Source organism: Silene latifolia, unplaced genomic scaffold (assembly GCF_048544455.1).
Source record: "Silene latifolia isolate original U9 population unplaced genomic scaffold, ASM4854445v1 scaffold_195, whole genome shotgun sequence".
NCBI lineage: Eukaryota > Viridiplantae > Streptophyta > Magnoliopsida > Caryophyllales > Caryophyllaceae > Silene > Silene latifolia.
This window is the reverse complement of record NW_027413159.1, coordinates 50969-69529: the sequence shown is the minus strand read 5'-3', so window position 1 is coordinate 69529 and position 18561 is coordinate 50969. Positions and strand designations below refer to the sequence as shown.

The 18561-nt window shown below is 36.8% G+C and overlaps 1 protein-coding gene across 1 annotated transcript; it reads right to left on the bottom strand.

Moving 5' to 3' along the window:
- Positions 1-1156: 1156 nt before the first annotated feature.
- LOC141638192 (protein translocase subunit SecA, chloroplastic) lies at positions 1157-18557 on the bottom strand. The gene is made up of 20 exons (XM_074447596.1): positions 17831-18557; positions 17655-17727; positions 17360-17566; positions 17163-17266; positions 16891-17070; positions 16518-16736; positions 15479-15592; positions 15055-15168; positions 14002-14169; positions 13726-13901; positions 13270-13336; positions 13032-13178; positions 8781-8876; positions 8639-8707; positions 8405-8506; positions 8084-8335; positions 7913-7980; positions 4696-4813; positions 1741-1980; positions 1157-1570 (listed from the first exon to the last, which is right to left on the bottom strand). Exons 1-20 carry the CDS (start codon positions 18239-18241, stop codon positions 1418-1420), a joined length of 3078 nt encoding a protein of 1025 aa, XP_074303697.1. The 5' UTR covers positions 18242-18557; the 3' UTR covers positions 1157-1417.
- Positions 18558-18561: the final 4 nt, after the last annotated feature.

Sequence of the window (18561 nt, the reverse complement as noted above, 5' to 3'; positions counted from 1 at the left end):
CCGGCTCACCACTGCGGTTTATGAGCCAAACTATAGTTCTCCACTCCGGGTTATGAGCCAAACTATAAATCTCGGCATTTTCGTATGCCCAGCTCGCCACTGCGGGTTATGAGCCAAACTATAGTTCTCCACTGCGGGTTATGAGCCAAACTATAAATCTCGGCATTTTCGTATGCCCGGCTCGCCACTGCGGGTTATGAGCCAAACTATAAATCTCTAGTCTTGACTTTGAATCTTAACGAATGCGCTAATAAATTGTAAAACTCTTAAAACAAAGCCGAGTTGTCATAATATAAAAAAAACAATATAATTACTTAAATAAATCCAATCTCCCATAACTGATTCTCAACCTCAAAACCCAAAGAACAATACTCGTACAAACAAAGCAGACCATCTTCTAATTCTTAAACTTACTATATTAGGTACAACTTATATTCATTGAATGCCAATAGCTACTCTCCATTCACCAATTATGAATCTACTACCTCACAACTTGTAGGTTTATAACATAAATCAAAGTTTAAGAGATATACCTGCTATACAATTTCTCCCACTAAACTTGCGTACATTAAGGCATAAAAACTAACTTTGGATTACAAGAACTTTGAATTTCTAATCACTCACAACAAAATAATAATGATTACTATTAAGCACAATACCAATTACCATAATCCATCACCTTGATTGATCTACATCTCGTAAATCACAATACGTCAATAACAATTAGTAATTAAAATATACAATCCCAAATAATGATAAGATCAAGTATTAGGGACGGTGGAACCGTGTTACCTCGAACATATCGGAAACAACCTTGAGGAAAATGTTGGTTAAAGGCGGAGTTCAAGAAGATCCATGACCATGATGTCAGTTGGTATGAACATGGCAAACAAATACAAGTTTGACGAATATATTACTACAAACTGATGATGCAATTGATAATCATACAAATTAAATCAAAGTATGAAATAAATTGATGAGGTGATGAATCCTGTGCTTGGGATCATTACCAAGAAGTTAAGGGGAGATGTGTTAGGCGGCAAGATGAGACAAAAAGAATGGATAGATAAGAATAAGGGTAGACCTCTCAAATAATCAATCGACTTTGATTTTTTTTTTTTTTTTTTAATATATTCTAAAATATAATATTAGACTATAAAACAATTATAATCAAATAAAAGATAAAATAATAGGGGTATTACAGATACAGGAAGAGAACACCTCTGATCGCATCTTTATCTCTTCTGCAATGTTGTAGTACGCCAATAGTCCCGAAACTGAGATCATATCATCCGACAGGTTCAACATGAACCCTTCTCATTTGCGAAGGTCTGCATATTTTTATAACTAAAGAGGCCACTAGAACCTGTACCCACTACAAAATTTGGCGGGTATCCTCAACGTATTTAGACAAGGTTTAGGTACTCTGACGACTAGCAGATGGGGACGATTCCACAGCACCAACTGCATTAGGATTCTCACTGTCAGTGCTAGTTGTTCCATTTGATAGACTTCTACCTGATTTCTCCTTTTGTGGCTGTTCCTGGTCCTTTACCATCAGAGGTTTAAACTGCCAACAGATGGAAAAAATGCATGTGTACAATGGCAATAAGAATTAGCAAGTCATAAATCCATCCCTTCTTTTAACTTCTTATATATTTACATCCATACATGGGCAGTAACATGGCAATAAGCAGTAGTAACTGAATGTAGTAAAGAAGGATCAGATTTGATACAGACCTGGTATACTGCGTATATGACATTTCTTCTTATCTGTGCCATCATTTCTAGGAAAAGATTATAACCCTCAAGCTTGTACTCTATGAGCGGATCTCTCTGTGCATATCCACGAAGACCAACAGCTTGTTGGACAAACTTGATTGCTTGCAAGTGCTCCTTCCATAAGCGATCGATGTTGCTCAAGATAAGATATCGTTCTGCTTCCTTCATCAAGCCTGGCGTTTGTTTTTCTACCATGTCCTGCAGCAAAAGGTACACAAGGGTTTATAAATGGTTGCTCAATCTTGGTGATTCCCATACTAGGTAGCATGGACACTTCTTTTAATCAGCCGTCCCGTGTCCGACACCGTGTCGGACACCGACACTCCTCGGACACACGCCGAAACGTGTCGGACGCCTATAAAGCCGTGTCTAACTTTCAACATTTATTTGGGTATGTGTCCGACGCGTGTCCATGGTGTTTGGGCCGTGTCCGACGCGTGTCCATGACATTTGGACATCATTTGGAGTGAATGATATTCTTTAGACGGAAAATGAGCTGTTGAAATAGCTTGATTAGAAGATGGGTTTTGATGCGAAATGAAAATGAGTTATAATCATGGACAAGTTTTACCTTTACTTATTTAAATTTAATATCAAATACTTTTATAAAAATAAAATCGAATGTTTATAACTATAAAATATATATTTTATTAAATTTATATAATGTGTCCCGTGTCCTAAATTTCATGGGATGCCGTGTCACGTGTCCATGTCGTGTCCGTGTCCGTTTTGATGCTACCTAGCGGGGAAGTACTGAAATGTTATTACTATTGTTTCATTAATAAGAGTAAAATATTAATAGCGGGAGTAGTGAATTTGTCTTAAAATTTATTTCATCGTAATTTTAGAATATATATCATAGAAAAATATATTAATGATAAATTTATGAGTTATGCAACTTTAAGTAATTTTATTTAATGAAAAAAACTTTAATAGAAAGTAGAGGTAGCCCGGGCGAAGCCACGCGACCAATACTAGTGTATGAAAAGAAAGAAAACCACGACCAAATTGTAGTACACACCATAACCCCACCACAAGTTCAACCACCACCCATAGATCCATAGAACCATCGTCAAATCTCCACCACTCACTAGTCGGTTGCTGCGCTAAGCCCCACCATCCCCTTGTCAAACAACCGGTTCCCGCCCCTACATGCACACAACCACCAACGAACAACCTTTCACGACCTCCAAATCCCCCCCCCTCCCGGCCGACCCCTCGCCGGCGAAATCGCACCATTCGTTGCTCCTCGACGGCCCTCTTCATCCTCCCCCTTACGCTGACGCCACATACTCCGCTTCCCCTCCCTAGCGGTAACATCGTGGCCCGCACAATTGAACCAACGATTTTACGTCGTGCTACCCCTACGCTGCGCTCTCCTTGTGCTGCCCTTCCCTCGCCGTCCCCACCCAAATCGTTTGTTCACCATCACCAATAACCAATCTTTCATCCCCCTTTAACTAAAAGAATAAGCAACTCTAAAAAATTTCCCGCTCAAATATTTTAGTTAGGAATTGGGCCTCCTGATTCTATAGAAATATTCTTTTACACAAGTGAATATATTATCTTTAATAGAAGTATCTTTCCAGACTAATGTTTGAAATAAAATTGCAATATACCAAGTTATGTAGCACAACAAATCTTTCACCTTAAATTAAATATACCAAATTATATTCTTATGAGATGTAGTTGTTGCCATATTTTTTACTCATAGTATTATTAACATTTCACATACATATATCTTAAATTTTATAATTTTTTGTCAAAAATTACCTTATATTTAGGGGTATTTGTAAAAATACTACCTTATATTATTTTTCTTGTTTTAGACTTGATCTTTGTTTTCTCATTTTTTGGTCAATAACTACCTTCGCTAAGAGTCTAGACATATTTGGTCTATTTTAACAATAAGTCTTTAACCAAAAACTCTCAAAATGACTTCTTTTATGTTTTAATCTTACTTAGGCAAAATATTTTGGGAAGTGATGATGTACTTACGCTTAACTTTAGTAGATGTTTGTAGTTATTATTAAAATGTAAAATTCATAAATTTTTCTTATCTGAATTCAAATTGTCGATTGAATGTGATTGATCATTGTTGTTTGATGTTAACAAAGACATAAATTAGATAGGTTAATTCCAAAATCGACCAAATCTTGCTATATTTTCTTATTAGTTATTGACCAAAAAATGAGAAAACGAAGGTAGTCTAAAACAAGAAAAATAATATAAGGTAGTATTTTTACAAATACCCCTAAATATAAGGTAGTTTTTGACAAAAAACCCATTTTATAATTATAATCACTAATTTGTTCAAGTATTTTTCAAGACTAATGCAAAATGTTTGACGTTTATAATTTGATCTTATATATTCACCATAATTGCTAAAGTCTCAAAAACCTTCATCTAGAAGAAATCATACAAATTGTACGGGATCTACACTAGTTAACAATAAGTCTTCACCAAAACCTAACCCAAAATTAAACAAGAAAACTCTAACAAAACATTGATCTGATTCATAAATTTGAAATTAGCAAAATAAATCAGTTTTTAGTTGAATTTTGTTTATAGTAGAAGAAATTTGATTAATTGAAGAGAAGGTACTAAGAGAGAGAGAGAGAGAGAGAGAGAGAGAGAGAGAGAGAGAGAGAGAGAGAGAGAGAGAGAGAGAGAGAGAGAGAGAGAGAGAGAGAGAGAGAGAGAGAGAGAGAGAGAGAGAGACTTTTGAACAAGGGTACGCAAATGGAGAACATTGCGTAAAATGTACTATAATGAGTAAAAAATTTACCGCGAAAATAAACTACGTTTATAATTTATACGATGTTTAATAGGCATTACTTAGTTGTTGACAGGACAAAGGGAACGCTTATTAGACCTGTTGTATGCAACACAGAAATGTAAAAGACTACTGACCTTTTTTTTCAAGTAGGCTTCACGACCAAGATTATGCAAGTAATCTCTTAAATCTTCGTACGTTGAGCAGCTCTTGAAGAGTAACTCCGGAGTTAAATCCTCCAACAAACAGCAGTACCTGCGAAAAAAAATTCCTCTTAGAAATCACAAGCTGCCACTGGGACAAATTGGCATCGAAGATGCAATAAACATGCTGTTCAAGAATACAATGCTGTGTTTGTTTGAATGGGTAGTGGATCATTTATTTATATAACCACATGTAAGAGGCCTTGAGAGTCCCACATGGCCATATTCATTCGAATTTTTTGTTGAAATAGTGTTAAAAAAATAATTAATTTCCATTTTAGGTTGGGAAGTAAACTATTCTTCATTTAGAGGTCCAAGTAGGCATGTTTTTGTACGAGCCTAAGGGGCCTAAAGTCGCCATTGGGCATGCGGGTCTAACACAAAACCGCCACTGGCCATGGCGAGTTTAGCGTGTAATATTTTACTTCACTTGTACATAATATGCTTCTACTGAACTCAAAGCCGCCATTGGGCATGGCGGTTCTATCATAAAACCGCCAATGGGGATGGCGGCTTTATCCTAAAAAATAAAGCCCCAAAACCGCCATACGAGATGGCGAGTCTAGGCTCTTTAGGTTCGTACAAAATCCATGCTTACGTGGACCCCTAAATGAGAAATAATTTACTTCCTAGCCTAAAACGAGATATAATTTTTCTTTTAGCATTATTTTAACAAAAACTTCCATTCATCCTCAACCACACAACATGCCTAAAAAGAAAGCATAAACGGTCGTATATGTACAATATATGCGGGGATTCAAGGAGTATATCCTATGGTATATTTATGGGTAACAAGTAAACCTATAAATTCTAACCAGACCCGTAAATTCGACTCGCCGACCCATTCTTTCAAGGCTCCTCAACCCGAGACTTATAATTAAAAAACCAATATTATATAATTTTTGTAACCTCTAATAATGAAATAATTATTAAAATTACTTAATTTCTATAATTGTGTCAATATAATTAATGTAACCATTTAATATGATTAAAATATTGGTTAATATTAAAAATATTTTGTTTTAAAAAATGGTAGAAAAAGCTCATGTTCTTTTTCAAGGATGTCGATATAGTGCCATGGCCTCCACGTAATCTAAAGAATGATACATCCCCGGCAAAATAAGTGGATTTTGCTCAAACCAACAAATAAATCCTGCAATAACAGTACATCTTGCTGCTGCCCAAACCTAAAAAAGGTCTCATATGAAATAAGTCTGACAAATATAGGATACATCCAGAACTCCTCATAACGGTAACTACGCTACAACTTCCATGCATAACATTGGTGAAGGGAAAGATGACGACTGGTTTCACAACCACGGTTAAGTAGCCAGACATTCTGAAAGTAAGGAACACATTGGACATTTCAATTTTAGTGACTAAAAGTTTGTATTGTGTTTGTTTGTTTTGAGATTAAAACAAGAGCTTACAATTCCAGCAAAAAATAATGATGAAGGTCCTTAACGGCTAACGCCATTTCAACATCACAATTTTGGTTGAAATGAAATGTCACATCTATACTTTGTTTCCTTTTATGGCACTAGGCAAAATAAATAAGCTAAGAACATACGGGAGAGGTCGATTAACGGGTCACTTTTTTAAAAACTTTTCACCGACATTAATTTAATATAAACTCGTATGTTGCCAACAACAACAACAACATCATATCCGTAATCCCAAATGATTTGGAGTCGGCTAACATGAATGATCCTTTAGAACCGTCCATGGGTGAACGCGCACCTCAAAATGCGAAAATATAGAAAAGAAAAAATGAAAAACAAAGGGGGAGTGAAACATAATACATAAGAAGGTAAACTTGTAGGTTTTAAAATCGAAGTCTGTTTTTTTTTTTTTTTTTATAAAAACTTAGAATTTAAATCGAGAATAAATATTAAAACGATTTTGAAAACCGAAGTAAAACTTAAAAGGTCCGGAATACCTTAAAAGTGAACCAAGTATTAATATATAAGAAAGTTATTGGTAAAAAGGTGTAATAAATCTGAAAAGAATGAATACATTTTAAAAAAAAAAAAAAACATTAAATATTTCAAATAACGTCAAATATTAAAAATTTATAAACTCGTATGTTGCCAACTTGAACTTTTTATAGTAGGCACTTCGTACTATTTTGTAAAAAGTGGTATATAATAGGTAGTTATCGACGATTTTTTCTTCTAAATATATGATTATCCTCAAATTTGAGAAATATATTTGAGAGAAAAAGCGAGAAGTTATTTTTTATGTTAAAAATGCTCAAATACTAAACATAATATCATTGCCTTTATATAGGGTTACACCAATACCTAAAACGTTATAGTACTTCCCTTACAACAATTTTTCTTATCGAACAATATACGCTACTTCAAAAAAGAAATATTGGACCACTGTGGAAAACTTATGAATGGCCCTAGATGTCAATGCAAGTAATAAGGGTATTATTTGCCGGCTTGTCGCTGTTACAGCAACGCAAAAGCCACTGGCTCCGGGGTATTTTTTTTCCTTAGCATGCATGGAAAACCTACACATATTCAACAAAGTAATGATCTACAGTTTTATATTGCTCCTTTAATCGTGCAAGTGGAATAGTGAAAGCTATTTCAGAAGCAACAAATAGTAAAAAAATCATAGTGGTCCTTCTTGTTTATATTACTCCTTTAATCGTACAGTTTCCGTATTTGGGAAGGGTATTTGTGAAACTGAGGGAGTATTAGATTCTATCGAGTATTTTAGTAAACACCGTCTACCTCTTCTGAGTTTGGCTCAAGTGGTCCAGTAAATAAGCAGCTAGAGGACATCCCATCTTAGAGAGTTGTTTAGCGATGGTACTAAGATGGATTGTACTACATTTTATTGCAATAAGATCACTATCAGTTAGCAAAAATCACAATTAACAGGTGCGCATTAATTAGAGTAAGAAGCAGTCATGGGTAATCGCTATAACAAAATATATCACGTCAAAAGGAGACCCCAAAGGCTGTGTGTGTGTGTGTGTGGGGGGGGGGGGGGGGGGGGGGGGGTGGGGGAACTCCTTAAGCCCAGCTGATGTCCACATCAGAAGTCCATTCTTGCGAAGGACCATCAATTTGGGTACTCAAGAAAATTGTTTCAAGGTTGTTTTGAAATTTTAAACCGGGATAATTGTGTTACTCACTGTTGAAGTTTTGCAATCAGCTTATTAAGATCCCAGCTTTCCTTTGGAACATCAGGACCAATATTTGCCTGTACATGAACAAAGGCGGTAACAAAGATAAAAACAGTGTTCAAAGAAACAAACTATTTTTGCAACAATTAAAGAGTAACGCAATTATATTCACCATATTACCTCTAAGATGTCATCCATTGTTAGCTCAGCATACTCAATTAGAAGCGATTCAAGATTATCTGACTCAAGGGCTCGCCTTCTCTCTGCATAAACTCTGTCTCTTTGGCTATTTAGAACTTCATCATACTCAAATAGCTGCTTCCGTATATCAAAAAAATAACTTTCAACTTTTCTCTGAGCTTCATCAAGTGCTCTTGTCAGCATCTTGGACTCAATAGGCAAGTCTTCTACTCTGAAGGCTCGCATCAAACCCTACGGTACCAGCCAAAGTGTCAATAAATGTGGCTTTAAAAACGAAAGTAGGTTTGGAGAAGGATATACTTGAATCCGGTCGCCACCAAATATCCGGAAAATGTTGTCTTCGAGGCTAAGAAAAAAACGAGAACTTCCTGGGTCCCCTTGCCTGCCACTTCGACCACGCAACTAAACAAAAAAACCAAGCACTTAGATATTCTTCATCTTGGCAGTAGGCAGCACACAAAGAAGCAAAAAAAAAAAAGAAACAAGACTACACAAAGTATAGAAAAGAGAATGACAATATATGATCTCCATCACCTGATTATCAATACGACGTGACTCATGACGCTCAGTTCCAACAACATGAAGTCCACCGGCTGAAACTACCTGAACTAATATACATCATCAGACAATTGTATTTACATATTCACTTGCAATTCAAATCTAATGAATTACAAACCTTGACTTTCTCTTCCTCGGTATAAACCTTGTATTCTTCAGAAATTTCCAAAAAAGCGCGACGGAGTTCTGCTATGACATCGTTCTGAGTAGGACCCTGGCTTGTAAGATAAAACGACAACAAATATGACTTTAGGAAATTTCTATAACCGGCAAAAGCTTTTCAACATCTAGATTTTCAATATCCGGAGGTTTTTTTCGAGCGATTATGGAGAGTCCAAATTATATGAACTACCTAGGCCTAAATAATGAATTTAGATTAATATAATATATTTACGTAGGCCTAAATAATGAATTTAGATTAATATAATAAATTTACGTAGAAGCATTCACACTAATTTAATATAATGATCTTTATGCCTACTAAAACACTTCCACGAGATAAATAAAAGAGAAGATATAGTAAGATCACGCACACTTGGTAGTGTTTGTATCAGAATGAAACTATAAGGTTTGCAATTTTAAAATATTATGTATGTTCTGTATCTTTCAAATAGCTAATTCACTTATGCACAAATACTAAGGCCTCGTTTGGTTCATACCGGAATTGAATTGATGTGTTAATTTGCAATGCACGTGATTTAAACTCCTACATCGAAATTCACATGAATTGCAATAATATGTTTGGTTGCTCATACTGGAGTTTATTTCCTAGGAGTTTCCAATGACCATGAGAGGGGTAGGTAGTTCAATTCCCCCATGTAGGAGTTGGAAAATCCTATGGAGTTTGAAACTCCCCCATTTTATAAAATATAGGGTAACCAAACACGCTCCCAAAACCACAATTCATGGGATTTTAGAATTCCCATGAATTGGGTGGGCAACCAAATGAGCCCTAAGTATGAACGTTTAAAGATCTAAACAGATTTGAAAGCAAAACACATGTATAAATATGATAATCAACTCACGCACACCACCGCCTTTCCTTAGCTTATTGCTCCCTCCGCCACGCATGCTTTTTTATTTGTTGATTTTGCATATTACTCCCTCCCATTCACAATAAACCTCCCATTTCATTTTGGCACAAAAATTAAGAAAACACACTACCCCACCATGTAATTAAATTTGGACCACACAAATACACTACCCCACCATACAATTAAATTTGGACCCCCACACAAATATTTACCAAAAAAGGAAATAGGGAGGTTATTGTGAATAAACGAAAAAGGAAATAGGGAGGTTTATTGTGAATTGGAGGGAGTATTTGTTTTACTTATAATATGTTTATTGCCTATTACTTATCATAATGTGTTGTATTCTTATTATAGGCCTATCTAAAGTACTAAGGGGGCGTTTGGTTGGAGGTTTATAAGAAAGGGAAAGGGAAAGGGAAACAAAGCTATTGATTTCCTTTGTTGGTGTTTGTTTGACACAAACAAAGAGAATGAAACTCCCTTCCTTACCCCTCAATCCATCTAATTCCTTACCCCCACCCCCCCAAGGTATCAGATTTCATTACCCCTGTTACCCTTCAACCACCTTATTTACCTACCACCACACTTGCGACTCCCACCACAACAGTCACCATCAAGAAGCCATCACCACCACCTTCAAAACCACCACCACAGCCACCCCACATAAACCACCACCGCCACAACCACCATGACGCCGCCACCACCATCACCACCACCACCATAGCCACCGCCACCACCACGACGCCATCGCCGCCACCACCAAAACCACCTCCACCACCACCAAAACCACAACCACCCCACATAAACCACCGCCACAACACCACCGCCACAACCACCATGACACCACCACCACAACCAACCTATTGCCACCACCACAACGCCATCGCCACCGCCACAACCACCATGACGGCACCATCACCACCACCACAGCCAACCTATTGCCACCCCCCCCCCCACCACCATCACCACCTCCACAACCACCTCACCTAAACCACTACCCGCACACCAAAACAAACCATAACCCACCACAATTCATTTTCTTGATGTAACCAAACAACTAGTTAAATTTTAGGTAATCACTTACCTTTCCCCCTCTTACCCTTTCTTATTTCCTTTCCCTTTCCCTTTCTCTAACCAAACGCCCCCTATTAGTGCAATGTGGTTTGTAATTTCAGGTAATGGTAAGGGTAATGGTTGAGGACTGAGGACGGATAGTGTATAACATGGTTAAATTCATAACGAAACAAATCTTCTAATAGTACCACCAGAAGAGGTATATGTTTAATACCCATATCGTTTTACAATTTATGAAGGTATGGAGGTAATTTTGAAACATATCATCCTTCGTCCCATTCATTCAATTATAACTTTCTCTACGGATTTGATTTTCAGAATGCCACAAGTCCAACCAAACTTCATAATAGTTTCTCAGTTTTTTTATCATTATTTAAAGCAAGCATACAGAAGTTCTTCTCGCGGGCTAGGCAAGGTGCATGAGACTAGACCTGAATGTAGAAAGTACTCCATGTATTTTAATTTCATGAATGATATGATTAAGTGTTCAACCTACAACACACTCGAGGATAATAATTCCTACATTTACGTTTATATTTTAACTCGTCTATACTTGGCCCTAAAGCGGATGTTGTGACTTGTGAAGTGAGTAAATAACTTTGTTGTTTTCGTATATGTTTCTCTTTGATGTCTACCGTGTATTATTTATTAAATCTACCATACTTTTATAGTGCTTTTCGTTCATGTCTCATTGTCTAGTGTTTAGTGAAATACTACGCTCTTCGTCTCGCTTATTTGTTTAACTTTGTTAATTTTTGTAGGGGGTATTTTATCAAAGGTAAAAAAATGATTGTAACGGACGGAGTAAATCTTCCCAAACAAGTTTATGCACCATTACACCATGGTTTACTCATTTACAAGAAAATTATTTGCAACGTTTATAACACATAGTGATGATAATATGACCCGTAAGACATAATTTGATATGTTAAAGGACTATAAAGGAGGATCACACATAATATATTGTAACAAAGATAGAGAGGCAACATATTGTAACAAAGATAGAGAGGCAACAAGTCCTACGCTATTGCACGAAGATTTTGTTAAGACTTGTTGATACGAATCCGGATGATTAAATAATTCAGTACATAGAGATCAGAGATCGAACACGGGTGAACCGAGTTTGGATTATAGGGAGTAGTTTAGATAAATAAAAACTGTTCATTGTATCAAAATTAGTTATTTTATGAGTTGTTAGATTAAGTTTAAGATTATTTTATTATTTTTAATTAGGTTAGTAGTCTTGTCCATTTTCTAAACGATATCTATTTAAGTAGGACTTTCTGATTCATTGAAAGTTAATAAAAATTCCAGAAAAACGATAGAGGTTGATCAGTTCCAGATTTGAGAGAGTACTTCAAATCTTTGATTTAAGTTAAATAGGTCTTAAACTTAAGCATCCATTGTTCGAGATATAAGTCTATTTCGAGGAAATATTCCATTGACTCGAAGTCTTATCGCACTTTTAGTCAAATACCCCACGGAGTCAAACTTGTCCCTCAGTCTAACGAGTTCGATCCTCACTACTATCATGTTCCATTTATTTAAATCGATTCCGCATTCGTATCATATGGTATGAGAGCTTCGACTCGGCTCTTGATTTCCTTATATCTAGACGATCCTAAGTGCGTCAAAGCCAAGTTGTAACTGAAAATTAATATTATTTTTTTTTATGAATTATTGTACCTTCTTTTAACTTTCTTCCGATTTTATTGTCAATAAGATGTGCTTATTAGACATTAGATTAATGTATTGACGATTTTAATTTTTTTTTATACGGTTAACAACAAATTTTACTGAATTTGAATACATTGTAATTTTTTTTTTGATACACTTAATAAAAAATGTTATTGAACTATATATGGGCTAATTTCTATTGTGAGTTTTAAAAAAAAAATGAAAGGAGAGGAAGAGATAATTTATTCCTTTGCAAGTGGGGAGTGTGAGCCCATATCATTTTTTATGCTTTTTTCTTGAGAACCAATGACAGCTTTATATGAGTTTGCATTTATATATAAGAGATTTTTTATTTTTTATTACAAATCATTTTATTTGACTTCCATTATTTATTTTATTTTTCAAACTTTTGCCATTTTAATATTTTCCATCGCATTTTCTTTTACTTTAGTTTTACTTTACAGCTTACAGTATTTGGCTCATGCTTAAACGGATTCGAATGATGTATCATGTTAGCCGATCCAAATCATTTGGGGACTAGGGTTTGTTGTTGCAGAAATATTAAGCATTTTCAATTACTTCACCTTTTCACAGGAGTAAGACAGTCTCTCCTCAGCCTCCAGCTCACTTAAGGATCTTTGCCCCCAAGTTGTAACTGCTAACTGCACTGCCTCCTCAACCAAATTTGTCTTTTCTAGGGAGAGTTTGCAGGGAAACAAACTTTCTTTAACCTGAAGGAAGGCCAAAATAAAGTGATGTAAATATATTCACAGTTTCAACACAAACTTTATCAGTAACAATATCAAGGGATAATCAGCTAACCTTCCAGGTTTTCATGGGAGAAGGCTTCTTAACAGAAACAAATCCTCCATCTCCTTGCCTAGCTATCCTGCAGGAGTCATTCGAGCCTACAGAATTAAAGCATGATCTAACAAGCATGGAGATAAAAAGACTATCTGAGGACAAAAGTTAATAAAAGCACCCACGTTCTGAATGATTTCGGTACCAGATAAGCGTGCTCAGAACAAACAAGAAGATCAAGTTCTAAAATATATTGACATCTCAATCTCAAGATACTCAATGACTAAGCTTATTATGTGATGGTGCATCTTAACTAAACTCGAAAAGAGCGAAATCAGGTAGGCCAAAACCTCTAATTGTCATCACCATTAGTCATTACTCAATACCCCAGTGGCATACTGGATTTTGCCTGATTTTTCAGGAATAGTAATTATGGAAAGGGATATTAAGCAAACTGGATGGCTCTACTACCAGTACCTTGGCATAAGCATCTCACGAAGCTTCAACCTTGCCATGAATTCAGCATTACCTCCGAGAATTATGTCTGTACCGCGGCCAGCCATATTTGTAGCAAGAGTAACAGCTCCAAGGCGACCACTTTGGGCCACAATCTCTGCTTCTCTTTCAACATTTTCTGGTTTTGCATTCAGAACCTTCACTTGGAACAATAATCAGCTATTTTCACCAGGAAAAAGGAAAATTATCTGACGAAGATACAGTTGCCTACATATATCAATATTGATTAAAGCCAACCTCGTGTGGTATGCCAACTTGTGTCAACTGCTCAGACAGTAACTCACTCTGTTCCACACTTGTTGTTCCCACTAGCACAGGTCGGCCTGTTTTGTGCATTCTTGATATTTCTACCACCACGGCCTGCCATTTTCCTGTAGTGGTCCTAAAAACTACATCAGATTCATCCTGAAAGGACAGCAAAGGTAAGAATTGTTAGCATGAAGTGAATCTCTACAGATGGGAGTGCAGATGTGAGACGAAGGCAACGATTCAACCAAACAAACTTACAATTTGAGTCTCATTGGAAAGGGAATTGGGGGACTAGGACTCCTAAATATGTACTCCTTCCGTCCCGGTCAATTCTTTACTTGAGGGTGTCTCAGTCAATTCTTTATGTTTCTTTATTTAGCATATTTTTCCCTTGTAACATTACCACCATAAAGACCTTACACAACCCATGTGCAAGTAGGCCTACAAAAACAGAGGACAAAAGTAAGGGGTAGCTTTGTACATTTGTAGCATACCTTGGTCTTTGTACAAAGCAAATGTAAAGAGTTCACTAGGACAGAGGGAGTACAATAATTAGCATTGAAGCAGGCGAAACCTTTTAAAACTAAAGCTCATTGATGACACATAAGGTCGCAAAATTTTACTCATTGACTGGCTGCCATGTGTTCAGGATGCAGGTCATGTGTTCAGGAAATAGGGTCTGAGCACTCATCACTGAATTGGAGGCACATGATCCTGGCCGGAGTAGCCAGGATTGTACTTCAGTGAATAAAGAAACTCAGCTTGATTCAAGCATGAAACGATTACACCAAAACATGTAACAGTAAAGTAAGTGGCTCACACACTTAACAAACAAGGCAAAGTACTTCAGTTCTTTTAAGTCATTATAAAAAACTAAAAAGCTGGAAATTATCTCCAGGGGATAAGAAGGTCATTCTTCGCAGATCTGCGAAAACTCGGAAGTTGAAATGTTGCACTTTAGTAATTCTTAGTTTCATGGAGAGTGTCATAATTAATGCAGAGCAAAAAAAAAAAAAAAAAAGAAAAGGATAAATCACAGACCTTTCTCATCATGGGCTTGTTTGTTGGTACAATAGTGACTTTAAGCTTGTAGATGCTCTCAAATTCTGCACTTTCAGTAGCTGCTGTGCCGGTCATCCCACAAAGTTTCGGAAACTAAAGTGAAAACAATATCACTTTTGAGAAGTGAGGAGAAAAAGGGCCCAATAGAATTTGATATTCGTTTGTGAAATGCGGAGATAAAGGATCTATGTAAATGTTGTTTTCATCGCCATTCCGCTAGATTTGTTAAATATTAGAAAAATACAAAAAAAAAAAAAAAAAAGTGTCATTAGATTTGCGCTGAACAAAGGTCTCATATAAGTTCTGTTGATTTATCACAAAGTTTCATCTCAAACCATAAATGATAGATACAAAGGAATGCATAGAGCAATTAATTAAAAAGCTCAAATATATTAGCAGCAACCTGAAGAAAGAAGTTCTGGTAGCTAATTGAAGCTAATGTTATTGTTTCATTTTGTATAGGCAGTCCTTCTTTTGCTTCAACAGCCTGATGAAGCCCATCACTCCATCGCCTTCCCTGACACCAAATATCAAACATTAATAATAGTTATGCACGGCAAGTTACTGAACTATGTGTATTTCTACAAACCTTGGGTTCCTTAGTTGCCAACAGGTTTACGCCTCTAAGACAACGGTTTGACCGTGGCTTTACATTTATTTATCAATTTTTATTGAAAGTACAAACTTTATGAAAGATTTTTTTATTACTTGTGAAAATATTTTAGTATCATAATATACTTTCGATATTTCCCGATATAATTAAGGTCAAAGTTTTAAAACTTCGGACTCAAATAATCAAACATGAAGATCATAGTGAAAAGGAGGGAATAACTCTTAAATAGAAAAGATGTACAAACATTTAAATAATCAATGTGCAAAGTGTGAAAGAGCAATACAACCAAATTTAAAGAGGATATGAAATAAAGGCAAAGCAAATCAACGACGGAGGCAAGAAAAACCACCATAACTTTCGAATTTAAGTGGAACACTCTATTCGGTTAACGCGCGAGGGCATACTTCTCTTTTCTAGTTCAGGGGAGGGGAATAACTACAGTGCACACCGAGGTTACACCAACAACATTACCTAAATGCCCCAAAGGCTCCCACCCATGGAGGCATACACCACAAATACCATGTCTTGACATTAATGAAAATGCGTCAACCATTTCACTACTCCACAATGTAAGAAGTGCATTGTAAATGAAAAAAAAATGGCCATTATAATATAGTCCAGTATAATGCACATATATACCAATCACACAAAAATCAAAATTCTGGCCAGTAACAAGTCTAACAACCCATGTGGCTAATAGGTCAATTACCCGATCAGTCACTTGATAGCTATGCTTTCATACTAGAGAATGAATCATCAAGCAAACAAAAGAAACATGTGGGTGGAAATTACACACTAACAAATCAAAGAAGAAACATCCCACAATTACCTGCATAACCCGACCTGTGAATTCATCCACTATAAGAATCTCCTTCCCACGGATAATGTAGTTGACATCTTTCAAAAAGAGCTCTTTTGCCTTAATTGCATTCAAAATGTATAGAGCCCATTGCTCACGTGGATCATACAAATCGTTAACACCAAGAATCTCTTCAGCATCCTGATAACCTTGCTCTGTAAGCAATATGGTTTTCTGCTTCTCATCTACCTGAACAGATATGAGCATGAAAGTAAAAGAGCAAACACTGAAGAAGTTAAATCTAGCTGCATCCCAAAAATACTGCAGGTCACAGCTAAGACTACTGAAGTGTTCCAGACTAAGCCAAAGTTACACAAGCGAGCTAGGAATCATAGCACCTTACCGTGTAGTGTATATCAGACTCAAAGGCAGCGGCTACTTTAGCAGCTTTGTAGTAGCGATCACTTGGCTTCTCAGCAGGTCCAGATATGATCAGAGGAGTTCTTGCTTCGTCAATAAGAATGGAATCAACCTCGTCAATGATGCAGAAATTGAAGTTCCTCATAACAAGCTCATCAATGCTCTGCAGCATATAATTGTCGCTTTGAGTAAAAGGAGGCCTCTAGAGAGTTGTTTAGGAGGTAAAAGAAGATGATGATGAAGATGAGTACTTACTGTGGCAAGGTTATCTCTCAGAAAATCAAATCCAAGCTCACTATTAGTGACATAGGTGATGTCACACGAATAATTATCTCTCCTGACTTGACTTGTCATGTTTTCTGGGAAACAGAAATGAAAAAAACTTGGTAGTTAGAAGATGAGAAAGTGAGATAAAGTTGAGGAAAAATGAAAAGGAAAAAGGGAAAAGGTACGTTGAATGAGGCCAACAGAGAGACCGAGAAAGCGGGGGACTTGACCAACCCATTCACAATCACGGCGGGCCAAATAATCATTGACAGTGACGACATGAACGCCTTGAGAGGTGAGGGCATTGAGATAGGCGGGTAAAATGGCGACGAGGGTTTTGCCTTCACCGGTGCGCATTTCAGCGATTTCACCTTTATGGAGCACCATGCCTCCTGGGAAACGCAACCAGTTAGTTGATGGAGTGAAGAAGAAAGCAAAAGAGAGTGAGATAGATATAAAGATAGATAGAAATGAGAATACCGATGAGTTGGACATCAAAAGGGCGGAGACCTAAAACTCTGTTGGAAGCCTCCCTAACGACGGCAAAGGCTTCCTGCGGGAATTATTATTATTATACATAGATAGAATCAGCACAGCAGCAGAAGCAATAAACTAATAAAAAAGAAGAATCAGAAAGAAAAGTAGTGAGAACATACAGGAAGTAGAGAATCGAGTGTTTCGCCGGAAAGAGCGCGTTGTCGAAGGAGAGAAGTGAAGTCTCTGAGCTGGGAGTCGGAGAGGGAAGCCATACGAGGCTCCAACTCATTTATACGATCAACAGTAGCCGCATACTGCTTCCGAGTCGACTCGCCGGGGTCTCCTCCCTTGAATAATAATCCTCCTACATTTTTTAAAAGAGATGCCGACACCTTAATCCGCCGTCGCCGTCGCCCTCCTTGTTGTTCAACATTCCAATTCAAGTTCCGATTCAAGTTCCGAGACGGAGACGGCACCCGCAACAACTGCTGCTGCTTCAGTTGAATACAATAAGGTACACCACTTGTTGCACAGCAGCTAATCGCCGATGACGATGATTCCCTCACCCTCATACTTGCCGCCCACGACATTGATTCTTTCGTTGTTCAAAAATAATAATAATATTATTATTATGAGTGACGTGGAATGCTAGACACACACAAGCCGATTGAGTGAAAGGATAAGACTCTAATCACCGCTCTGCTGTGTCCTACCTAGTACCTCCTAGTATTTCATTCTCAAATGTTTACATGTCAACATTCGTCACAATCACACTCTAATCAAGTGTCTAACAATTTAATTACGCTACAAGCTAATTGGGATATCCTAATCCTAAATTCTTATTGAAGATGGACAAAATTCGTCATTTTTTGAAGAGATGTGAGATAAAAGGACAACTGACACTCTAAGA